At 37.2% G+C, this 27,121-nt stretch overlaps 1 protein-coding gene across 1 annotated transcript in view; it reads right to left on the bottom strand.

The window, feature by feature from the left end:
- The window catches only part of LOC115215070 (nucleoporin NUP188 homolog), a 515,758-nt gene that overhangs the window by 12,764 nt on the left and 475,873 nt on the right, over positions 1-27,121 (bottom strand). The window contains exons 35-49 of the mRNA XM_029784227.2: positions 26,685-26,760; positions 25,689-25,829; positions 25,415-25,489; positions 23,682-23,767; positions 21,774-21,928; positions 21,406-21,563; positions 19,979-20,110; positions 18,201-18,269; positions 17,822-17,929; positions 16,331-16,477; positions 15,793-15,930; positions 15,287-15,361; positions 14,308-14,444; positions 1,104-1,182; positions 882-1,013 (exon numbers count right to left, since the gene is read on the bottom strand). Of these exons, the coding sequence (XP_029640087.2) occupies positions 882-1,013; positions 1,104-1,182; positions 14,308-14,444; positions 15,287-15,361; positions 15,793-15,930; positions 16,331-16,477; positions 17,822-17,929; positions 18,201-18,269; positions 19,979-20,110; positions 21,406-21,563; positions 21,774-21,928; positions 23,682-23,767; positions 25,415-25,489; positions 25,689-25,829; positions 26,685-26,760 (1,708 nt within the window). The remainder of the gene's footprint in view (positions 1-881; positions 1,014-1,103; positions 1,183-14,307; positions 14,445-15,286; positions 15,362-15,792; positions 15,931-16,330; positions 16,478-17,821; positions 17,930-18,200; positions 18,270-19,978; positions 20,111-21,405; positions 21,564-21,773; positions 21,929-23,681; positions 23,768-25,414; positions 25,490-25,688; positions 25,830-26,684; positions 26,761-27,121) is intronic.

The raw sequence follows: 27,121 nt of genomic DNA, 5'->3' as shown, positions 1-27,121 counted from the left end.
TTTATATGTGGAAGATGCATGGGAGCCATAAAGAATTAGTAATGGAGTGGGTTGTACAGAAATGTAACTGCTAGAATAAGAATAGAGAGACTAAACGAAGGAGATGACGGAGGATGGAGATATGTAGTGCATTGCTATACTTGAGAAGACCTGCTCACCACAACAAAACTGAGATCCTAAACCAAGGCACCACATAAAAAACATTGGTGTGGGTACCGGTATCATATGAAAATGTGGTGATGGTGCCACATAAAAAGCACCCAGTATACTCTGTAAAGTGGTTGGCATTAGGAAGGGCATGCCGCCATAAAAGACTATGGAACCTGGTGCAGCCACTGTCAAGCCATCCAATCCATGCCAACATGGAAAATGGATGTTAAATATTGATGATGATTGATGATAATTTTCCAGTTGACAAAGCTTTAAACATTTAAGTGGGTACCACAGAGGATAAACAGCTAAATATTATAAGCTTTTACCATTGCTGGAGAAAGGTGCATTGAATATAAATCCATCATAATGTGGAGAAGATAAAATTCCATCAAGTTGATTTACTCTAGATCAGTACTCTGCAACCAGTATGCTGTGACACACTGGTGTGTTACAAGACGATGCTAGGTGTACCGCAGTGTAACCTGATAATTATTTTCCCTATACTTTTACTTCAGGTGTGCTACCAAATTTTGAAAAGAATATAAGTGTACCGCAAGTGAAAAAAGGTTGCGGAGAGTTTTGCTCTAGATAATGCTGAAAAAACATTGATGTGCATCTGCCTACATATGTTTGAGTGTATGCCCTCACAGGCACAAATGCAACTGAGTATCAACGTATAGAATCGAGACACTCAAATGAATTTGCTAAGGATATTAAAAGATACATACTTTTGGGAGGAATGTCATACACATATTGATACAAGCAAGTAGAGTTCCAAATGTTGGTTGAGCATCTTGCTGAAGAGATGGAGCATTAAAACCAATGGTAAGAAATGGATCATATCGGCTGACATCCATACTCTAAGAAGTAAAGTTTAAAGAGTTCTTTTCAGAAAATATCAAATGTAGTTATACGAGAAAGTAGTGTAATAAATTGGAATAACGCATTACCTGGTCCATGAGAATCTCACAGAGGTCTGGAGTGAACTGACGCAAGCCTGATAAACAGATTCCAACAATGGTCATTATACTGGGGAAGAAAAAAGAGATCTTGTAAAAAGAGATATAAATATTGAACTTTTCACTCAGTAACTGGATTCTTACAAATTAAGAAACATTTCTTTATAGTTCTATGATAACTAAGCATGAGACAATTTACAATCCAATTTGCTGAGAGACATGTTTTAATAATATGTTTTAATTATCTTCCCTTCCAATGAATAATTTATAATCTGAATGTTTGGTATGGAACTGACAGTGAATCAGACAATTTGAAGGAAGTGTATTCCGGTCCAATAAGTAAATACTGTAACATTTTTAAAAAGTCCTGTTTCTCTATCGGACTTGATTAAATGTACTTTCTGGTGAATAACAATGGCTCAATTCACAAGTTTGCTATGCTCCTCATATTTAAATGAGTTTAGATGTGCAGAATATCTCTGTTTAAAATTTATAGTAGACCAAATGTAATGGCTACTAGAATTGTGTAAGATGTTGTGGACAATGTATATAACACATTAAACCTTCTGCAATGGGCTTGCAGCAGGCATTTGGTCCTTTATTCTCCTGTCTGTATTCTTCTATCTACTGTTCTACTCTTTATTCTTCTATCTACTATTTTATTCCTTATAAACTGTGAATTTCCCTGTCTAGATCTTTCATACCTACTCACCTTGTCTCTGATGATGGATTACCCAGTGTATGGACATGCTAGCCTATCACTTAGGGTATCCCAGAAACAGCTGTAAGACTTCAAATTCACCTTACTCTAATTCTAAATGACTTGAGATACCTACCCTGCCTTGGCTTTTGATGTCTTTTTTCCTTTCACATAATATATACCTGCTAACTCAGAAGCCTAATATGTATCCCTAGCTCCAGCGTCAGCTGTGAACTTGGAACCTAATGGATGACCAATTATAGTATTTACTCATTATAGTACTTACTCAATTATAGTACTTATTCCTTTAGACCATCAGTGAACTAAAACCCTCATACTCTTTATATATATATATATATATATATAGTTAAATGAAGAAAAGAAAATGGAGAGTAGGAAATTAATAATTATTCATTATTAACAAAGTAGGTAGTTAATATTTCTTATTAACAAATTGGTAAACAATTACATATGCGCATCTGTGTACCTCTATGAGTATGGATGTAGTTGTGCATATGTATATATTTGTATGTGCATACATACATACATATATATATATATATATATATATATATATATATATACACACACACACACACACACACAAATGCACACATTCACATACCCCTTTTTATATACACACATATTCACACAGAGTTGAAACACTGTTTGATTAACTTTTTCAGCGTACTATTTTAATCATCCCACTCCCAAGTATGACATCACCCCTCCCTTCCTTATTCATTTATCACCCCTTCCTTTCTCATTCATAAACACAAGAGTATTATTATAGTAGATTATCATGGTAACCATGAGAGCTATGAAAAAATACAAAGCCCAGCATCACCACCGGATCATTTGACCGTGAATCGCAAGACAAGAAAGAATCATCCATGTCAAATTTATATGTATAGATGTGTATATATGTATGTGTAAGTATTTGTTTGTATGTGTGTGCACACGTTTATATATATCTGCATGTGTATTTATATGTGCATATAAAAATATATATATATATATGTGGGTACATGAGTATATGTATACATTTGTGTTAAAGTATAGCATTATGTTTACATATGTATGTATATGTATGTACATATATATGTATGTGTGTATGTATATGTAAACATATATGAACACATGTATGTACATGCACATGTGAGTGCATGCCTATATATCTATGTGTGCATGTGTATGCATGTATGTGTATGTATAAACATGTATATATGCATATATATATCATATGTGTGTGTGTATATATGTGTGTATGTGCATGTATATGTTAATTGTACGTACATATGCATGCATGAGTATGTGTGTCATTACAGATTGTACTCCCGCTTATTCGCAGTTCAGCTCCTTTTTATTAGAATAGCTGCACCTCACACCGCTTGATTGTTTTAGATATAAGTACACTGTATCTTGTATCTCTTATTCCTGCTTTCAGTCAAAGCTTGCTAATTAGTTTAGCGACATCTATCTATATTTTACACATACACACTCTCTCTCTCCCTCTCTTGCTGTATTTGTCTCTCAACAACAACAACAACCTCTCATTGTAGTGAATGTGTGTATGTATATACACACACACACATACAGTGCATCACACCGGTATTGGGCTACTGATGACAGATCAAAGATACATACAATATGAAACTGAATGTTAATTGCAACATTTGATCATACACATTGTTTTTTTCAACAGGATAATTTTTAAGGCTACTTGCTAATCCCTCTTTCTCTCTCTTATTATTATAGAATAGATACTGTATCTAGTGGTAATACAAACTAAATTTTTCATAACCATGATTATTTTTAATCTCTGCTCAATTTCCCAAAGGTGGTATGCACATATTAGATGAAAGGAAGATTTTGTAGGTTTTTTTTTTGAAAAACTCCGTCCAGTAGCTATCTCGAGTATTTTGTTGAGTATTGTATTTTTTGCAGCGTGTTATTAAAACCCTACAAATCCGCCCAAATGCCCTACACCTTCTAAGGCTGCTGGCAGTGAAGCTAAGCGCCACAAAAAGGTTATGACGCTCCATGAGAAGGTACAACTGCTGGATATGTTCCGGGAAGATAAAGTTATACTGCAGTTGGTCGCCATTATGTTGTCAACAAAAGCACCATATGCAACATAACGAAGAAAGAGGTGGCGATTAAGACTATTGTAGCAGTAAGTTTCTGTGAAAGTGCCAAAAAGGTAACGATAGTGAGAAACAAGCACTTCATCAGGATGGAATCTGCCTTGGCATTGTGGATCAGTGACTGCAAGAAGAAAAACATCCCCTTGAGAGGTAACATCATTCATAAAAAAGTGCTGAAATTATAACAGCAGTTCAACAGAGGAGACAGAGCAGAAGGCACCGAAGAATCACAACCAAGACCATTGACAGCACTGGAGCCCGAAGATATAAGCCAGCATGGGATAGTTTTACTGTTTCCAAAAATGGTTTAAAATGAAGTAGGTTTCCCAGCATGGAGAGACAGCATCAGCTGATGAAGGAGCCACTGAGAAGTACCTCAAGATCTTCAGGCAGATCATCGAGGATAAGGGATACAAGCCGGAAGAGGTTTTCAGTATGGATGAGACTGGCTTGTTCTGAAAGATGCCTTCCAGAATGTATATCATGAAGGACGAAGCCAGAGCCACAGGATTTAAAGCACAGAAGGACAAAGAGATGCTAGTTATGTGTGGCAATGCTGCTGGGTTCATGATGAAACCAGGACTTATCTACAAGTCCACGAACCCAAGGGCCTTCAAAAATAAGAATAAAAACCTGCTGCTTGTTCACTGGATGCACAACCTCAAGGCCTGGATTACCAGAAGTTTAACTTTGAATTGGTTCCACCATTGCTTCATCCCTCAAGCCAAGAAATACCTCCAAAATATGTGCAAGGAATTCAAGGTGTTGCTTGTTATGGATAACGCTGCTGGCCACACTTTGGATCTGAATCATGAGGGAGTCCAAGTTGAGTTCCTCCCTGCCAACACCACCTCCTTCATTCAGCCTATGGATCAAGGTGTAAAATGTGTCTTCAAGGCACTTTGCACTCGGAACTCTTGAACACCTTGCGGACGCAATGGATTCGGACGAGAATTTCAAGTTAAAGGAATACTTCACGGTCACAACATACCTGTCAGTCATCCACACTGCTCTTAAAGACATGAAAACAAAAACCCATCCTCATCGCATGCTTGACGAATGTGTGGCCAGGACTATGAGGGCTTCTCACCTGAAGATATTCAGCACAAGGCTGTCAACAATGTGGCGAAACAGGCAAAGTACTTGGCGAAGGTTTTGACGACATCATGGAAGATGAGGTCAATGACCTCATCCTTGCCCACTCTGAAACCCTGACAGATGAAGATTTGTTGGAGTTAACAAAGTCTGCCAGTGAAGAGGAGGAAGTGCCAGATCCAGAGGAAGAGGATTAGGTGGGCCTGGCAGTCAAACATCTGTCTGACCTTTTAAGGACAGCAAAAAAAGGGATTATTATTCAGGTTACTGCTTGGAATTGAACTCGGAATCTTGGGGTTAGTAGCCTGCACTCTTAACCACTAATAATTATAAATACATACATATATATATATATATATATATATATATATAGAAATACATATATATATATATATACATACATATTTATATACACATATGTATATATACATACACACACACACACACACACACACACACACACACATATATATATATTATATATATATATATATATAGAAATACATATATATATATATATACATACATATTTATATACACATATGTATATATACATACACACACACAACACACACACACACAACACACACACATATATATATATATATATATATATATATATAAATATACACACACATACATTCCTTGGCCAACGATGTCCAAAGCGAGCTAAGAATTACTTATTTCTTTTCTTTCGATCCCTTGAACTTCATTCGCCACTAACACTTAAAATGTATTATCTACTTACTAACTGTTTGTTTTTTCATGAGCTAACTGTTGTTATTGTCCCCTCAATTATAATTTTTACTTTTAGCCCTATCTTGTAAAGTTTATTATGATAATTATTTGTCGCTCTATGATGATAATTAATTTGTTCGTTTCTCTATGTTGATAATTTGTTCGTTCTCTATGATATCTGTCTCTATTATTCGTTTCTCCTCGTTCAATTCACATTCTTATTTCCCATACTTTGACCTGTCCCCTATCAAGACTCCGATTGCTTAATTCTTCTCATTCCTAGTTCCATATCTCTGGCGTTCTGTCCTTAATCTAAACTTCGCCATTTGCGGTGCGCCCGCCCTTTCCCACCCCCACCACCAATACTGGATATCTCTATATTTACACCATCTACACCGGATATCCCTTCCCCCCTACCATTATGTGTATCTATTCTTCTAACCCCTCCTCCTCAACATGCTATTTCACTATGCATTACCTGTGCCTCTCTCTCCTACGATGGATGCAGCTAGCGCAGCTGCTCATCAACCGACCTACTTAACTAGTTATCTAACGTTTCTTTCTGTTTAGAAATCTGTCACCACCTCAACTGGCTATCTCCTCTTCCAGTCCCCTCCCTCACCTGTGATATCCTATGTTTCTTTCTGTCTTGAACCTGCCACCACCCCTACCTGTTATCACTTCTCCTAACTCCCCCTCCTCACTGGTGCTGTTCCCTATATTACCTGCACTCTCTCTTCTCCATTCCTCCCCCACTTTCTCTCCCTCTCTCTATCTCTCTTCTCTCCGCCGGAACCCTTCCCCGCTGCAATGCAACCAGTTTTCAGCTGAACCCCTCCTAACCTATCACTGGAATATCCATATTTCTGCTACGCTGCTTAAAGCAAATGACCATAATGCTTGCTTACAACACTAATAACACCTGGAATATCAATATTTCTGCCACACTGCTTACATCTACATCATCAATGACCTTAGTGCTTATGCTTACAATGCTGCTAACATCAGCTCCTGTCTAGAGCAGGGGCAACAGTCTTAACATGCCTAAATGCTTGAATGTTGTCAGGTCGGAAGAGAGATCAGATGAAAAATGCCTAAAAAACGATCACCACAACAACCCTCTTCTGAATTGCATACCTTCCTCCCCAAACCTCCCCCCACATTACCTTCCCAGTTTTCAGAGTTGGCACTGTCAATGTTGGTAAACTGAAAGGTAGGTCTAGTGAGATTGTAGAGATGCTTGAAAGAAGACAAGTTGATGTATGCTGCTTACAAGGGGTAAGATGGAGAGGTGCTTCAGCTAGGGTCCTCACAGGCAAGGCACATAGGTATATAGTCTTCTGGCAAGGTAACATGGATGATGTAGGCATTCTCCTTGCGGAGAAACGGGTGGATAAAGTTACAGAGGTTGTCAGGGTATGCGATAGAGTGCTCAAGCTCAGGTTAGTCCTACATAACGGCACAGCTACGATTATCTCCACCTATGCCCCACATGCGGGGCTACCAAATGATCAGAAGGACCACTTTTATGATAGCCTTCTACAGGGTACCTCAAAGACGAGTGCAAGGACCTCATCTTTGTGGCTGGAGACTTTAATGGGCATGTTGGGCGGGAATTGGGTATCTTCACTGGGGTACACGGTGACCATGGTATTGGCACCAGAAATGATGAGGGAACTAGACTACTGGAATTCTGTGACGCATGTAACCTTTTAATCTGCAATACTAACTTCAGGAAGCCAGACTGCCACCTTATAACCTATCAGTCAAGGGACTCCGCTAGACAAATAGACTTCATCCTCACCAGACAGCGGGATGCAGGATTGCTCTTAAATACAAAGACTGTCCTGGGTGAAGAATGTACCCCTCAGCATAGGCTAATCATTAGTGACTTTAGGCTTCAGGGCAGAAGGATACCAAGAGGCAGACCAATCCAGAAAAGAAGGATTTGGAAGCTAAAGAACCCTTCACATGGTCAGAGATTTAGGGACATCCTCATCAAGAAATTTGATGAGAGGGAGGAGGAGCAACAGACATCGGACATAGAAGGTAGCTGGAAATTCCTACGGGACAGCTTGCTGAGTGCCACAGACCAAGTCTGTGGATGGTGCAAAGTCCCTTCCAGACCTAGAGTTATGTGGTGGTGGAATAGTACAGTAGACAAAGCCATTAGAGCAAAGAAACAGGCCTGCAAAGCCTGGAGGGATGGGGATAGCAGGGAACTGTACCAAGTAGCCAGAAGAGAGGCTGGGTGGCAGGTATACATAGCCAAGGGTGAAGCAGAAAAGAAGAAGTTTGCCAATGTTCAGCAACGTGAGGACCAAAGAACTGAGGTATTTCGGATTGCTAGACAGTGTGTGAGAGAAAATAGTGATGTTACAGGAGGGAAATGTGGATGATGGATGATGGTGTACTTGCTTTCAATGTTTCTGAAAAGAAAAATGCTTGGAGAAGCCATTATGAGAGACTGCTGAATGTGGAGAATGAATGGGAGGAGGAGAGCCTGCCAAATGTTGACCCAGTAGAGAGACCAGCTATCCGAATAGACAGCTCCCTAGTAGTTAAGGCAATTAAGGGTTTAAAACCAGGAAAAGCCCCTGGCCCATCAGGAATCACTGCTGAGATTCTTAAAACATCTGGTTGTGTGGGCTATGGCCTTGTCAGCGACATTGTAAACCAGGTAGTTCATAATGGAGTCATACCCAATGACCGACGTAGCAGCACCATAGTCAACTGCTACAAGGGCAAAGGTGATGCTCTAGATAGAAATAACTACAGGGGTATTAAACTGTTGGATCAGGTGATGAAGGTCACAGAGAGGGTCATAGCCCATCTCATTAGGGAGATATTGCTTAGATGAGATGCAGTTCGATTTTGTGCCGGGTAGAAGCACCACTGATGCCATATTCCTGGTACAGCAACTGCAGGAGAAATACCTAGCTAAAGATAAACCCCTCTACATAGCTTTCGTGGACTTGGAGAAAGCCTTTGACAGGGTCCCCCGATCCCTTATCTGGTGGTCGATGCGGAAACTCGAGATTGAAGAATGGCTAATAAGGGCTGTACAGGCCCTATACAGAGAGGCTGTCAGCAAGGTTAGGATTGGCAATGAGTATAGTGAAGAATTCCGGGTAGAAGTAGGTGTCCACCAAGGCTCAGCCCTCAGTCCCCTTTTATTCATCATAGTTCTCCAGGCAATAACAGAGGAATTCAAAACAGGTTGCCCCTGGGAGCTCCTCTATGCTGATGACCTGGACCTCACAGCAGAATCACTACCGGAACTAGAAAAGAAATTTCGGGTGTGGAAGCAAGGTTTAGAATCAAAGGGCCTTAGAGTAAATGTAGCAAAGACAAAAGTTATAGTAAGCAGAAAGGTGAACTCATCACACAACCCCTCGGGCAGGTGGCCCTGCTCGATCTGAAGGAAAGGTGTAGGTAGAAACTCCATAAGATGTACCCAGTGTAAGCTATGGACACTTAAGAGGTGCAGCAACATCAAAAGAAAATCAACTGATAAGATAGCTTTCATGTGCGGCAGATGCACAGGGACAATAGACACCACAGATACTCAGAAAACAGATTCCATCACACTCCAGGGGAAGAAACTAGAAGTAGTTGATAGTTTCCGCTACCTGGGTGACCAAGTTAGTAGTGGAGGTGGATGCTCAGAGAGTGTCACCACTAGAATACGAATAGCCTGGGCAAAGTTTAGAAAGCTCCTACTTCTACTGGTGACAAAGGGTCTCTCGCTCAGAGCGAAAGGTAGATTGTATGATGCATGTGTGCGAACTGCCATGCTTCACGGTAGTGAAACATGGGCTGTGACTGCAGAGGACATATGTAGACTTGAAAGAAATGAAGCTAACATGATCCGCTGGATGTGTAATGTCAGTGTGCACATACGACAGAGTGTAAGCGCCCTGAGAGAAATGCTGGACATAAGAAGCGTCAGATGTAGTGTGCAATGGTATGGTCATGTACTGTGGATGGATGAGGAGAGATGCGTGAAGAAGTGCCACTCCCAAACAGTTGAAGGTATCAGGGGGAGAGGTAGACCCAGGAAGACATGGGATGAGGTAGTCAAGCATGACCTCCAAGCGTTGGGCCTCACAGAGGTAATGATGAAGGACCGAGATCTCTGGAGATATGCTGTGACTGCAAAGACCCGGGCTTTTTCCTGCACCAGTTTTGCATAGCCCCAGCCCATTCAAAGTACCTTGGACTGCAGAACGACCTGCTGTGCTTACCTTGGATTGTAGAGTGACCTGCTGTGCTTGAGGAGACCTATTGAGTCAAGTACATCAACATCAATATCAAAATAAATATCAAATGGAAATTGTAGTTATGACACCTGTGCCAGCAGCACATAAAAAGCACCATCCGAACGTGGCCGATACCAGGCTGCCTTGACTGGCTTCTGTGCCGGTGGCATATGACCTGCTGTGCTTGAGGAGACCTATTGAGTCAAGTACATAAACATTGAAATAAATATCAAATGGAAATAATAGTTGTGATACCTGTGCCAGCGGCACGTAAAAAGCACCCCCTACACTCACGGAGTGGTTGGCGTTAGGAAGGGCATCCAGCTGTAGAACCAGCTGTAGAAACACTGCCAGATCAGACTGGAGCCTGGTGCAGCCTCCTGGCTTCCCAGACCCCAGTCGAACCGTCCAACCCATGCTAGCATGGAAAACGGACGATGATGATATATAAATACGCACACACATATATATACATATATGCACACATATATACATACATACACACATATATACATACATATATATATATATATATACAAACATATATACATACATATATACATACATATATATATATATATATATATATATATATATACATGGTGCCCCAGCATGGCCACAGCTCGTGAGCTGAAACTAGATAAAATAAAAACATACATACATACACACACACATACATACATATATGTATATAAACAAAGGTTAACATGTTTCGTGAAAGGATGCACACAAAATATGACTATTTTGTATGCATCCTTTCAAGAAACATGTTAATCTTTGTTCTACAAGATCATAAAAATTCTGACAAGGCTCTGCCCCATATAGCACATAACCAAATGCTTAGAATTACATATGAACTAGGGGCTAGAAGTGAAACATATATGTAGGTTTTTCACATCTGCTATTTCTTACCACTTATAATTTATTTGTATTGTTATGAAAAATTTCAACATCTTTATATCATACAAATAAATTATTCATACATCCATTGTTCTCCATTTTCTTTCTTTCAATATTAATATGTATTACTACAATAATGACTAACACATTGCTGAGACTTTCTCATTATATGACTAACTAGCAGTATCGCCCGGCGTTGCTCGGGTTTGTAAGGGAAATATCTATATAAGCATTTTTAGAGAGTTATAGCAAAAAAATGCATTAAAAATGGAATAAAAAATGATGGTAATTTTTTTTTTTAATCGTTGACTCATCGTAGACATTTTTAGAGAGTTACTTCCCTTATATAATAGCAAAAAAATGCATTAAAATGGAAAAAATGATGTTAAATTTTTTTTTAAATCGTTGACTCATCGTAGATGCGCGCTAATACCCAGAAGGGCTCGATATGAATCACGACTATAAGATACCCGGTTTTGGTTAAATTGCACCGCAAAATGTGGGAGTAGTTATGAATCTAAATGGTAGGAGACAGACACACAACTTCACTTTTATATATAAAGATTTGTGCAACAACTAAAACATTTGGTTGTGCAAATTGTTTGCACAGGAAACCTGCCCTGTGTGGCAGTTTTTGCCGCTTTTGTGGATCTGTTTCAGCTTTTTTAGCGATTTCTGTTTTGGCGACTTCAAGCCATGAAGTCGTTGTTCTAAAAGAACGCTGGTCTCCTTGACAACGCTTTACGCCGTTGATTTCCTTACACTCCCTTCCCCACAGCTTCACGAGGGAGGGAAGAAGGGGGAGAAGCAACACAGGTGCAGGTGTGAGCATGGATGCCAACTCCGCCGCCATCGACACACGAAAAAATTGGAAGAACCCCAAAAATATGCTTTAAAATGGAAAAAAATTATGGTAAATTATTTTTAAAATCGTAGACTCATCGTAGACGCGCGCTAATACCCAGAAGGGCTCGATATGAATCACGCCTATAAGATTGGTTTAACTGCACCGCAAAATGTGCGAGTAGTTAGGAATCTAAATCGTAGGAGACAGACACTTACACAACTTCACTTTTATATATATAGATTAACTAGTGGAATTTTTTGGATTATATAATCCCTAATGTGGATCTAACGTCCTTGAATTGACTATATATATATATCATCATCATCGTTTAACGTCCGTTCTCCATGCTAGCATGGGTTGGACGGTTCGACCGGGGATCTGGGAAGCCAGAAGGCTGCACCAGGCTCCGGTCTTATCTGGTAATGTTTCTACAGCTGGATGCCCTTCCTAATGCCAACCACTCCGTGAGCGTAGTGGGTGCTTTTTACGTGCCACCTGCACGTCAAGGCGGCACTGGCTTCGGCCACGATTCGGATGGTGCTTTTTACGTGCCACCGACACGGAAGCCAGTCGAGGCGGCGCTGGCATCGGCCATGATTCGGATAGTGCTATTTATGTATCTCCAGTCCAGGGGTCCTGGCATCTGCCGGGTGCCAGTCATAGGATTGGATCAATTTCGATTCCAATTTCACTTGCCCCAACAGGTCTTCGCAAACATAGGTTGGCATAGGTGCCTGTCGTCGGATGAGGTTCGATATCGACTTCGCTTGCCTCAACAGGTCTTTGTGTGTCCAAGGGAGGAAAGGCATGCATAAGTGGGCTGGACTCACTTGTCCTGCCTGGTCTTTTCACGCACAGCATATTTCCAAAGGTCTCGGTCGCTGGTCATTTCCTCAGTGAGACCTAAAGTTCGAAGGTCGTGCTTCACCACCTCGTCCCAAGTTTTCCTGGGTCTACCTCTTCCACGGGTTCCCTCTACTGCTAGGGATTGGCACTTTTTCACACACCTATCTTCATCCATTCTCGCCACATGACCATACCAGCGCAATCGTCTCTCTTGCACACCACAACATGTAAAGGAAACTGGTTGCTTCTTTACACTTTTGGGGTGCAACACAATTTCCTTTCTTTCTGTTTCTAGAAACTACCAGTCAGGAACGAAAAGCAAGTTTAGAAATATATAATTCTTTATTCTCTTATTCAACAACGAAACACGATGGTATACTGGTATCCATTCTTACAACAATTCAGCAGCAATAGATAGGTTAAATCCCAAGCGTCTGGGACAGGAGAATAGGTTGATCACACGTATGAATTATGCATCCTTTCTCTTCGATCGCCGTGCCTCAAGTCCTCAAACGCTATTAAGGAACGCTATAGAATTTATTCTTCAGTCTCTAGCGCAGGTGCATAAGGGAAACTTCCTTATGCCTTTCCAGAAGGTTCCAGAAGGTTCAACCCCGCACATGCACACTGAAGAATGACGTTCCGCACATGCACACTGAAGAATGATGTTGCGTGTGCGCACACTGGAATATGACGTCACTACAAACATTTCTCTCAGGGTACTAACGCTCTGTCGAGCATGCACACTGACATTACACATCCATCGGATCATACTGGCTTCATTTCTCGCGAGCTTACGCATGTCACTGCCATGTAGCATGGCTGTTCGTACACATGCATCATACAGTCTGCCTTTTACTCTGAGCGAGAGGCCTTTAGTCACCAGCAGAGGTAAGAGCTCCCTAAACTTTGCCCAGGCTATTCTTACTCTAGCCGTTACACTTTCAGCACCCCCACCCCCACTACTGACTTGGTCACCAAGATAACGGAAGCTATCAACTACTTCTATATATATATATATATATAAGCATTTAACATGCTAAAAATTATTTAGCATTAAACAGTGTTTATGTATCATTTCCAGTAAGTTTAAATTTGGTCATAATGCATTTCTAATTGCCTGCATTATGAACTGGATATATACTATAGATGGGTTTAAAACATTTCAAAACAGAGCTGGGAGTCAGAATTAGGAAGACTGGATGTGATGTGTTTCCTCTGTTGCTTATGATCAATAAAATACAATTTATGATAAATGGTCTAAGAACCGGTATAGAGAAATGGTATTTCAAATCATTTAAAACAACTTCTGGGTTTCACATAAATTCATAGTAACCCACAAGTTCAACATATAATATTCTAGACCTGGTTTATGAAATTTATGGCTGATCCACTATACTCATGAAATCTATTATTCACTGAACTTTTAAAAGGAGATATCCTCAAGGGAACTGCTTCTCTTTGTCTATACATAATGTTGTCTATACATAATGCTTGTGCATAAATTTGCTGATTTATGAACTCAAACTGACAAATCATACACTATATTTCATACAACCTAATATATATATATATATATATATATACATACATGAAGAGAATACTGCTATTTTATTTTAAAAAAATCTCATCAGTAAAAATAAGAAGTAAATAAACTTACATTTTTTGTATTTTTAGACATTGAGCTGTTGGTTGCTCTAATTCATCATGTGTGGAATGTGCTAAAAAAGCAGGTTTGGAAGCTATATTAAAAAGTTGGTGTTTTCCATTAAGATCTTCCCTTGCAGAGCCAGCATGCTTGAAAGTGAAAGTAAATAAAACAAAAATTACTACTGCATCTAGCACCTGTCCAATATTGTTAGTAATGAATTATTTTAATTCTAGCAAAAAGCAACTTTCAGTACAGCTAAGTGAATGAATTTCAATATCTTACTGGTAGTTATTTTATAAATTCTTGGACAAATGAAAGCAAAGAAATATAGTAGGTGGTTAGATAATATAAAACATTTAGTGCAGCACTATACTGACCATTGTCTTTGATATTTATATTATATGTTAAGCTATTTTCCCCACCATTTCATGTAGTCAGTCTATTTTCCCCACCATGTGTAGTCAGTCTATTTTCTGATTCACTCACAGCAGATTATATTCATTTCATAACTTGCAAATCTCTGTAAAATGATTCTCTGAGCCCTTCTGAAAGTTTTCAAATGCAAATAAATCTAAATATAGCTGATTTTTAGATTAGAAGTCGTGTAAAAAAAATCTCAGTTTTCTAACTTCTAAACAGAAACAACAGAGTTCTAGATAAACTCTTTTATGGAATTTAGAGTTGTACTCTTATGTCCTGAGCTTGGGCAATTCAATTGATTGTACTTCTTTCCATACAAACTCATGCTAATCTGGTAAATATACATATTAATCAGTATTTTGCACAGTTTAACTATTAACTAAACTCCTTATAACTGCAGCAGATCATTTAACTGGTTAGATATACTTTTAGTTCCCTTTTTCCACGTATTATCTATTGTCCTTATCACAGCCACTATATTTTTGAACCTATTTGCTATTTCTATACTGAATATTTCAAAATCTAAAACCATAAAAGGAAGGTAGGCAAAATAAAGAAAATAGCTGACCTCAAGTAAATACTGCAAGTATCGTGGTCGAACTAGAAGTGATACAAATGCTTGACACATATACACAAAACTGGTCTGAAAAATATCAGTTATGATAACAGTAGAGAGAAACCTGTGTAGAAGTAACAGAACACATGTAGATCTTAAAGATAACAAAATGATCAACTTTGTTGTTGAAATAACAATTTTAAAAAGGTTTTTAAAAAGGTAAATGTCAGTAAATTTTTGCGACCTAATGGCTTGTACATTTCTTAACACAAGAAAATATCAGAAAAGTTACCATGTTTTTCAGAATATATGATAAACAGTTATGGTTACAATTAAATTTGTTCTAATAGTATATGAACATTTTAAGTTAGAAACATAATCTTTGAAACTTGTAGCTGCATTCACAGCATAAAAAGAAAACATAAGATAACTAGATTGTAAAATACATGGAAATTTCAAGATACAGTTATTTAAAAAAAAAAAATGCCAAATATTCTGAAAGGTATAATAATATTTACCATAAGTTTACTGAGTACTTTTGGTAAATGAAACTTCCACTCTCTTGAGTAAAATGACATTTGGTATATGAAACCACATGTAGCCATAGCTTCCTTTAAGGCAGGTTCTGTTAGGTTGATACGAGCAAACTCTAAAGACTGAAATATAATGAATGTTGTGAATACTTTTAATTTGACATTTATTTAAGATGTAAACGTAATACTAGAATGAGAAGATGTTGTGGATGAGTTATAGATGGTGTCAGAGTGTGTTGTATGATAATCTAGTTTTGTCTGCCTAAAACTGAATAGTTCACTAGCTATCTGTTTGTCTGTGTAACAATTACTACTTCTTTGACAAACAGAAGTCGAGTGAAATTACATGTCCGATACAATCATCCCTACAAATACTGCTGTTCATCACATTTCTATTACCTAAACACAACAATAACAACTTAATTATCAAAATAATCAGATAAAAATTAGATTACCTGGTTAGAGTAGCTAAATTCTTTAAGTAGGTCATTATCTAAAATTAGAAAAGGAAAAATGGAAATACCTGAAGAAGTCTGTCTTGGTGAACTCCAATAAAATCAAGAGCCTCTTTCAAAAATGAATACTTAAGAGTCATCAGCATGGAAGCATATAAGCCAATGCAGTGGCAGAGTATATTGTCCCAGTTTTGATCATCAGATATATTCCTTTCCTGTGGAGGAACAATTGTGTTTTCAATTAGAGATGATTTATAACAGACACGGTCACTGGTCAGTTCAATTAAGTTTGGAATATGTAAGCATATTTTAGTTTAACTGAGAAAAACATTTAACTTAGGTATCCTGGGTAACAGGAATTACCACTTTTTAGTAAGTCATTTCATGAGTGCTTCTACATTTTACTTTTGTGTGCCTACCACATTTGAAGTAGAGTGAAAGTTTTATCTACCTATTGATTGCTTTGATTATAAACTACAATGTTTCTACCCACATCAGGCAAAGCTGTGGCTCAGATGATAATAAGATATTGTCCTCTCTGTTATTAGTTAGGCATCTTTCTCATGCTGACCTTTAAACTTTTGTAAAGTAAGCCATTCTACCAAGTTTGGAACCAGGAAAATAATCTTAATTTGCATTATTAGTTCAACTATTGTTGCCACCTGATCTGTTATATATTGACTGAGCAACAATCAGTAAGTGGGTAAAGTTGATTTAAAGTCTATAAATATTTAACAGATCAAACTATGTACATAAGCACTAACCTTGTTTATTTACATAGGAGGGATTGAATCTAAAAGCATATACACAATCTGTGCAGGTATGGCTGTGTGAGTAAGAAGCTTGCTTCCTAACCATTGGTCTTCATTCAGTTCAACTACACAGCACATTGGGCAAGTGTCTTCTACTAAAGCCCTGGCCTACCAAAGTCTTGTAAGTGGTTTTAGTAAACAGAAACTGAAAGAAGCCCTTGTGTATGTATGTATGCAAGTATATTTATGTGTATGTGTGTGCATGTAAATATATTTATGTATGTTTGCATGTATCTTTGTATAGACATCGTGTGATGGTTGAAAATGGGCATCATCATCATAAAACTGAGGTTGTTTGTTTCCAATCTTCAATGAAAGATACATCTATCTAGCTAATGGAAATATTACTTTGCTCAGAAACAGATGGGGATTGGTAACAAGATGGGTATCTGGTCTTAGACAATCTACCTCAACAAATTCCAATTGACCCATGCAAGCATGGAAAAGTGGGTGTTGAATGATAATGCTGATGATGAAGTTAAACTGAGCTATAGTCAGTGGTCAGTATGTGCAGTGTGAAGTTTACTACATTCATATAAGTATTGGGCAGAATTGTTTATCATGTGTCCAAGAGGTGATGAGTAAAAGTATTTTGTATCTTTAAACACAAAATAATGTCTTACTTACTTTTGAAGAATTCAATTAAAACAAAATCTGTTTCTAATATATGAGAAAAATATAGAAGAAGTTGGCATTGATTAATTATACAATGAAGTTAACAATGACAAGTTATTATTTCTTACTTACTCGGCCAGATGTTAAAAATTTCTGGGAAAGATCATCTGTATTGTATAGAGAACTGATAGATAAACACAGATGGTTTGCAAACCCTGCAGACATAAGGATATTAGCACCCTATAACAAATACAAAGAGATTACGAAATCAAGTAAGTGTCTTTTTAATTGATTGTATATTTGCATTTCTGATTATTTTTATAATGAAATACGTATTAATTTCGGTTATCATTATTTATAGAAATAGTATTAATAACATGTTAAAATGACCTTATACACAGTAAAGTTAATTACAAATTCAATCATTGACAATCAATTTTATATAAAGTAAATATTAAAAACTGTTTGTTATATGATATTGATTGATAAGAAATGGTTTCTGTTAGTTTACCTGTTCAGTTTTGGAAATTGTTAAGAGAAGAGTCAAAGAAGCATCGACGAACAGCAATCCTTGTTTGGACTTTAAAGGAGAAGATAGATATTTTTATAAAATACACTCAAAGACCAGAGGAAAGCAGATCAAAATAGAGAACTTTTTCAGTAAAAGAAATAATTATACAGGTTCTCTTACATTAACTCACATCATCATTATCATTATTATCATCATTATTATTATTATTATTATTATTATTATTATTATTGACTTGTGAAGACCTGTTGAGGCAAGTGAAAATAAAAAAATCAAAATAGATGAACATCAATGGAATTTGTATCTTTGTGGTACCAGTGCCGGTGGCACACAAGAAAACCATCCGAATGTGGCCGTAGCCAGTACCGCACCGTTTGGCCTCCATGCTGTGGGCACGTAACAATCACTATCCGATCGTGGCCGATCGCCAGCCTCATCTGGCTCCTGTGTCGGTGGCACATAAAAAACACCATCCGAGCGTGGCTGTTCGCCAGCCTCGTCTGGCACCTGTGTCGGTGGCACATAAAAACACCATCCGAGCGTGGCCGTTCGCCAGCCTCGTCTGGCACCTGTGTCGGTGGCACATAAAAACACCATCCGAGCGTGGCCGTTCGCCAGTCTCGTCTGGCACCTGTGTCGGTGGCACATAAAAACACCATTCAAGCGTGGCCGTTCGCCAGCCTCGTCTGGCACCTGTGTCGGTGGCACATAAAATTACCCACTACACTCTCGGAGTGGTTGGCGTTAGGAAGGGCATCCAGCTGTAGAAACACTGCCAGATCTGACTGGCCTGGTGCAGCCTTCGGGCTCCCCAGACCCCAGTTGAACCGTCCAACCCATGCTAGCATGGAAAGCGGACGTTAAATGATGATGATGATGATGATTATCATTATTATTATTATTGAGGCGGCGAGTTGGCAGAATCTTTAGCACACTAGGCAAAATGCTTAGCAGCATTTCATTCATCTTCATGCTCTTATTTCAAATTCAGTCAAGATTGACTTTGCCTTTCACCCTTTTGGAATTGATAAAATAAGTACCAGCTGAGTACTGGGGTTGATGTAAGCAACTTGTCCCTACTCCAAACTTGCTGGCCTTGTGCCAAAATTTTAAATTAATCCCAGGCAGCAAGCTAGCAGAATTGGTAGCATGCTGGGTGAAATACCTAGCAATATTTCATCCATCTTTATGTTCAAATTCTGATGAGGTTGACTTTGCCTTTCATCTTTTGGGGTCAATGAAATAAGTACCAGTCAAGCACTGGGGTTGATGCAATCGACTTACCCCCCCCCCCCCACCAAATTTTAGGCCTTGTGCCTTTAGTAGAGAAGATTATTATTATTATTGTCAGATATCTGAGTTCAAATTCTGCCGAGGTTGACTTTGCCTTTCATTTTTTTGTGGGGAGGTCAATGAAATAAGTACTTGTAATCAACTTATCCCCCCTCCCCAAATTGTTGGCCCTATGCTAAAATTTTAAATCATTACTATTATCATCAGATATTGTAATAGTTAATCAAATGAAACAATAGGACAAACATGGACTATTATTACACTTGATGAGGTCAGGAGAGCAAAGTAGTTTATTTTATTTCAGACGTTGTTATTTTATACCCAATCTGTATTACATCCTATTTCCTCTTTAAAAAGTCTAAACTTTAATTTGTAATTTGAAGGAATCCATAGTTTGAATTCAGAAAAACTGTTCTAGCAGATAAATGAAAGTTTACTAATGGATAAGTTAAAGAGAGATTACTTACTTTAATCCACACTTCAACTGTTGCTAACAAGGTTGGGATCAACAAATGATTGTGTAATACAGATATCCATGAATTAGAATCTTTCAAGTTCTGAATAATTTCTTGTAGTAGAAGAACACTGGTCATTAGGAGCTAAAATGGAAAGAAAAACTTCAATGGTTGGACTGCTGCTGCCACTGCCACCACCATCTACTACTACAACTACTACTGCTGCTGAAGGTGGTGAGCTGGCAGAATTGTTAGTATGCCGGGAAAAATGCTTAGCAATATTATGTCAGTCTGTACATTCTGGGTTCAAAATCCACCAAGGTTGACTTTGCCTGTCATCCTTTCAAGGTTGATAAAATAAGTATCAATTGAGCACTGGGGTCGATGCAATTGACTTACACCCACCCCTGAATTTCCTGACAAAATTTGTGGCAAAATTTGAAACCGTTATTATTATTATTATTGAGTGAGAGAGCAGTGCATGCCATCAAAGTGACACTAGGGTAAAATATACAAAGCCCTGTATACCCATCATGACTACAACTGTCTGATAAGGGTACACTAGGCACATGTATCACAACCATATGTGCACGACATGATGATCTCATATCAAGATAAACAGCACATGACCTTGCAGGTGGGGCCCAGTTAGAATTTTCTTCTGGTCGAGTAACCCATCCCACTCAAAAGGCCACTGAATAATGGTTGTTTAAGGATGTTGAACGAAACACCTATGTTTCCAGAGGTGAATTATTCAAACTCCAAAGAATCCCTCTCAACACATGGATATGATGCTCCCCCCCACTACTTTTGCTTGTGATCAGAGATGCACATATCGTCAGCCACTAAGGGACATGCTCAACTGGTTAAGGTCAAACAACTGACAAGCAAATCTGTGGTATTGAGCAGAATATTTGCTGTAGCCCATCTTTTATACCAAGACAAAACAATGTACATGATAACACTTCCAATCAGTTAAGATCAAAAGCTATGAGAGCCACTGCTTGGTACTGCATCGGGGCAAAATTTTTATTATTATTATTATTTGAAAAGAGATAATACTATCTCACACGCTGACTTCAGGTAGTGAAATGAAAAGAGTAATGTGTAGATTTGTTGTTTTTAGCTGTTGAATATCCAGGCAACTCACACTGAAATCTGAAACAAAAGTTTGATTCACAACCTCAATCCTCCACATAAGCTTCTATATTTGATTTTTGTTTTATTAGCATTCAGAAAGAAACTGCAGAGAATTGTAGAAATTTAATCATACATTATGTAGAATTGTAAACTATATAAATTATATATACAAGCAAGATTTTCTTGAATCTTTAGGTATATCAAAAAAGATAAAACACGAAGTAATAATGATAAAAATATTTAATAGTCACAACCTATAAAATGCAGCTAAGAATAGATTTAAAGAAACTTGATTTCACCTTGAGTTTTGTGTTCTGTTTTCTCTGTAGTGATGTCATTTGGTCTTTATCAGGGACTTCATCAGCAGTATCGGTTTGAAGTGGGAACAAGTTCCGCACACACTCAAGTAGCATAGAACAGACTATTTTCAGAAGCGACACCAGACACTGTTCAGAAACTAGAAAGACAAGAATAAAGAAATAAGAAAGTCTTTCACATTTAAGTAAAATATTTCAAACAATGCTATGACATTAACAAGTATCACAGGTACATCTTTAGTACAATTAAAAACAGAATAAAACAATGGTCATCAAATATTATTTTTAATTATTTTTCTTTGTTGTAAGGGAATACCTAGAAGAATTAAACTTCAATAATTGAGACTTACTGTTTGCCTGCTGATGATTTTGAAGTTGTAATAATGTTGTCATGGAAGCCACCAAACCTATCTGAACAGTTGGTATAAGGAATTCTTTATTACTAAAACTTGTGTCCAAGGTTAGCTGCAGCTGTTCAAGAATTTCTCTCCAGTGATTCATAGAACTGAAGCAGGAAAATAAGATCCTAAAGCTATGGTGATACAAATGGAACTAGGCTTTAAAGAAAACTGAAATTTTGTAAACTGGATAAAGTTTCTTTTATATCAGGTCATTAAGAATTGAAAGTCCATTAAGAGTGTCCAATTTTGAACTGAAAGTTTATTTTATTTTATCTCAACAAAAAGCAATACACCTAAATTATAAACACAATTTTGCCATTTTATCAGTGGCCTATTTAAGCTGGCAGTGAAGAATTCAGGAGAGCAAGAGGTAATGAAATCATGAAAGGCTGTTTTTGCATCTTTTTCAGATTTGAAGTTTTTTACTTGCAAAATGTTGTCTAAAGCCTGGAAAACATGATAGTCAGACGGGTGCAAAGTCTGGTGAATATGGTGGATGACAGAGTACTTACTTCCAAGTTCAGTTCCTGTAACTTGAGTAGCATTCTTTGTGAAACATTGTCTTGCAAGAGAATTGGCTTGTCTCTGTTGACCAATCTTGGTTGTTTAATTGCAAGTTCACTCATCATTTCATCCAATTGGTTGATGTATACATCTGCTGTAATTGACTTACCAGGTGTCATGAAGCTGTAGTGGATGATACCAGTGCTGGGCCACCAAACAGACACCATTAGCTTTTTTGGTGAATAATTTTTTTTTTGTGCTTTGGCGCATCGTCTTTATCCAATCAATATGCAGAATGCTTGCTATTGTTGAAAAGAATCCATTTTTCATCACACATAACAATATGATGCAAAAATGGTTTGCTTTTATGCTGTGACAGCAAAGAACAGGAAGTTTCAAGATGACATGTCATCTGATGCTATTCCAGTTCATGTGGTACCACCTATGCAACTTCTTTATCATGCTGATTTGTTTCAGATGGTCCAATATAGTTGCAATCGAAATATCAAACCTTGCTGCTAACTCATGCCTAATTTGAGGTGTATCTGCTTCCACTACAGTTTCCAGCTCATTATTATCTATCTTGGTCTCAGGTCTACCACAAGGTTGATTTTCAAGAGCAAAGACCCCAGACCGGAACTTCTCAAATCATCGATGTACAATTTGCTCATCTTCACCAAACACCTCATTTATGTTTCAAGCTGTCTGGGAGGCATTGGTTCCATGACAGAACTCATATTCATAAGCAACATGAATTTTTGATTTATCCATGGGTTCACAAAAATTCATTTACAAGAGAAAACTCACAATATAATCAGACCCCATGAATTGCATTTTGAAAAGTGATCTAAAACAAAGAATTGTCAGGATTGAACATTAGTGTTAATGACTGTCAAACTTGGTGCATAAGAAAATCAGACATTTCGTTCTTAATGGCCTGATATTTAACTTGAAATTCTGATTATAAAATGACATGTTTAGTTTCCAAACTGTGTTAAGATATAATGTATATATAATAATCACTATTATACACATTTTGTTTTGAATTTGTTACCTTTTTATTGACATCTTTAAAATGAGTTGAGTACCATATCAGAACAACAATTTATTTATTTAGAACAACAAAGAGGAGTGGATCATTGTGTCCATACATTTTTCCAGATAGCTATCTAATACTTTTGGTTACTTCTTTCCTTTTTAGACAATATGGGTCTTAAATTTTGAGGAAAGCAGGCAATTATATCTGAATCTGCTTGTTTAGTTGGATTGTTTTATTAAATTTAGAAAAAGAAATAAACATAATTAAGTTTAGAAGGATTGATAATTAAATAAAATGAAAGTGGTATAATTTACCTCACCCAACTGGTCATAACTGTGAAATAAGTGGCACTGGTGATACAAGCCAGCTTTACTTTATACAAAGACAAATCATCCTTTACCTGGAGCAGAGCAAAGACATATTTTGAAAAATAAGTGTAAAAACCAAATAAATACAGGATTCTCACATCTCCTTTCTACAACATTACATTGGACTTATAGGAGGCTAACACTGACTGGGAGCAGTATCTATGTTTACAGTTTGGATGATAAAGTTTAATTTTCTTTTTCTTTTATCTTTTAAGAAGAAAGGCAATATTCATGATCTGTTTTAAGGTCTCCAAGACTGGTAGGAGGAAGTGGGGTAGGAACATTAAATCTGGCCCAGATAATGCAATGGAGTGAATTCTGCTAAAGGTCCCTAAAGTGGTGGTGTTAAATCAAGAAACAGGTTAAGTCCACCACCCACACAGGCCATAGCAAAATTTGAACTCATAATACAAAGTACCAGAACAAATACCACAAGGTATTTGATCTGACATTCTCCCAGTTCCATTAATCCACCACCTTCGATTGGTACATTTTTATCGATCCTGAAAGGATGAAAGGCAAAGTTGATGTCAGCAGAATCTTATTAATTAGCCCCATCATCATCATTGTTTAACATCAGTTTTTCACACTGGCATGGGTTGGACAGTTTGATTGACGACTGGCAAGCAAGGAGGCTGCACCGGGCTCCAATCTGATTTGGCAAGGTTTCTACAACTTGATATCCTTCCTAATGCCAACCACATTGAGAGTGTAGTGAGTGCTTTTTATGTGCCACTGCACTGGCATAGACCACACTCAAATGGTACTTTTTACATGTCAGGTGCCACTCAGGCGATACTGGCATCAGTCATGCTTGAATGGTGCCTTTTACATGCATCGGTCACATTCGAATGGCACTGGCATCAACCACACTCAAATGATGTTTTTTACATGTTACTGGCACGGGTGCCAGTCAGGTGGCACTGGCATTGGTCACGCTCAAATAGAGATTTTTGCATGCCATTGGCACTGGCCATACTTGAATGTTGCTTTTTACATGTCACTGACATGGGAGCCAATCAAGCGACACTGGCATTGGCAACACTAGAATAGTGTTTCTTATGTGCCATCGGCACAGATGCCAGTCAGGGATCACAGACATCAGCGACGCTTGAATTGTGCTTTTTATGTGCCATCAGTATGGGTGCCAGTCAGACAGCACTGGCATCAGCCCCATAACCCTATATAAAGCTAACTAACCCCATAACAAACCCTAAAACAAATTACTACCTGCTTCATCTTCAGGAATAAAACTGATGAGTGGGACAGAATTAGGGTTTTGGGACATGTATCATCTTAAAATATTATTCAGAATAATATATGCCCAAAATGATTTCAGTATATCCAAAAAATCTTAGTTTATAAATACATTTTAAATCTCTGTATAAAGATAACAAATCTACAGAAACTCATATAAAACTGTAGAATTCTGGATCATCTTAGGGTTCCTCTTCTTTTAATTTAATGATGCTTTAAAAACAATGTTTGAACTCTTCCCCTTATATTATGGCCAAATTTATTTGTAGTCAACACTAGCTTAAATTTATGACACAAAAAATATACTTTAATAGAATGAGAAAAATAATGATACAAATTTTAGATTTCATTTCCAAAAGCTCAGAGTAATGTAGAACTCTTGTAAAGTTGTTTCTCATAAAAAAATCATAAATTATACTTACTAAATATTGGATACTAGAAAGTAAATCAGACAAAATTTGTGATTTAAGTTCATCTGTGAGATTTACACCAGGAATCTAAAAAAGAAAAAAAAATCAAAGCAATGTAACAAACTGAATGAAGTGAGATTGGAGAAAAAGGTTTTAATTACTGGAATTTAAGACCATGATTCCTTTTTAACTTGATAAAAACAATGTAAGAAATAAGAGCTAATGTGAAAACCTACAAACAATAAATAATAAGAAAATAAAGACCAGCTCTAAAATGTTTACATACCTTTAACTTAGAGATTGTAATCAACCAGTTTTTCCAAGATTTTAGAAGAAGTAATGGGGAACCATCCTTGACACTGTCATAGGTCAAGTAGACATGAAGGTCATCTTGTTCTGCAATTTCTTTTAGAGAATTCTTGATAAACTATTATCATAAAATATTTAAATTTATTAATACCATGTACAATGATTAGATCAAGAATGAAGTAACTTAAATGAAATAGAATATTTGTATTTTTATTAGCCTAGTGTCTTAAGCCAATGCACTTGTCAGATGTTGATAAATGCAATGGCACCAAACTCAAGGCTCTTGAGTCACTCTAGCTCTTCAATTAATAAAAATACATAGGGAATTAGAAAGCTTACACACAAAGATACATACACTGATGTAACAAAATGCTACTCACTTTTAGTATTTATGATGGTACTATTTGAAACACAAATATCTGATATGTTTAATTATAATTAAAGACATCCAGTAATTATACAACTTCTGTATAATTCATTTTGTCAGATATTTGTGCTTGCAACCAAACCTATTTGTATTAAATGAGTCTAAACAACATATTTATAGTGAACTCATGTATTGTATTTCTTCTTATAATTTTAAAATTCAACCACTAAACCTATAAGCAAAGTATTAAAACAAAACAGTAAGTAGCTTTGTTAACCTTATTTTTTTATTAATTTCTTCTTGATCCTGGGACAGATAACAGTTAAGTCAACCTTAGTCAATAACTTAGCAAAGTCTGTTCCAGAGTAACACTTTGAGAAAATAAAGTAAACATATAACAATAAGAAAATGAAAAACTGAAAAGAAACAGAAATAAGAAAATAAGGATAATATTTGAATCAATAAAAAAAATTGAAGATGCAGTGTTTGAAAGTTTAATAAATTCTGACAGGAATTTCAATTACTAAATACTAAAAGATATTGTTGATAATAACACAAAAATATATTCCCTTCAATAAAAATATTTCAAATACTGACAATACATACTGTAGACCAATATTTTATTCTGTTTCCTTTAGAAAGTACTGCCATCTCAGCCTTAAAATTTTCATCTAATTTAGCTCTGTTGAAAGAACAAATAAAAGTACATGTCAAACATGAAGTAGCCATTATAAAACAAAACATTTTACATTTCCCAAAGAGAAGCTACAAAAATGATATAACAAGTTTGTATTGAAGTTAAGGTCACCTGTAAAAGATATCTGTATTTGATAGAGATGACCACTGCATCAGTACTGTGAAAATATTTTAAGAAAAAAGCCTCTACTTTCCAATATTTTAAAGGTGATAGAGACATCCATCAATAACAATTGTCTCCAACAGCCTGAATCCCTCTCATTTCTTAATGGCCACCATTATGACTTTTGTAAAGATAAACTGACTGGAGACCTACTCTCCTATGTAGCTCACCAATGAGCTTTTAC

Source organism: Octopus sinensis, linkage group LG1 (assembly GCF_006345805.1).
Source record: "Octopus sinensis linkage group LG1, ASM634580v1, whole genome shotgun sequence".
NCBI classification, from domain to species: Eukaryota; Metazoa; Mollusca; class Cephalopoda; order Octopoda; family Octopodidae; genus Octopus; species Octopus sinensis.
Note: the sequence above shows the minus strand (reverse complement) of the source record. Positions and strands in the feature narration are given on the sequence as shown.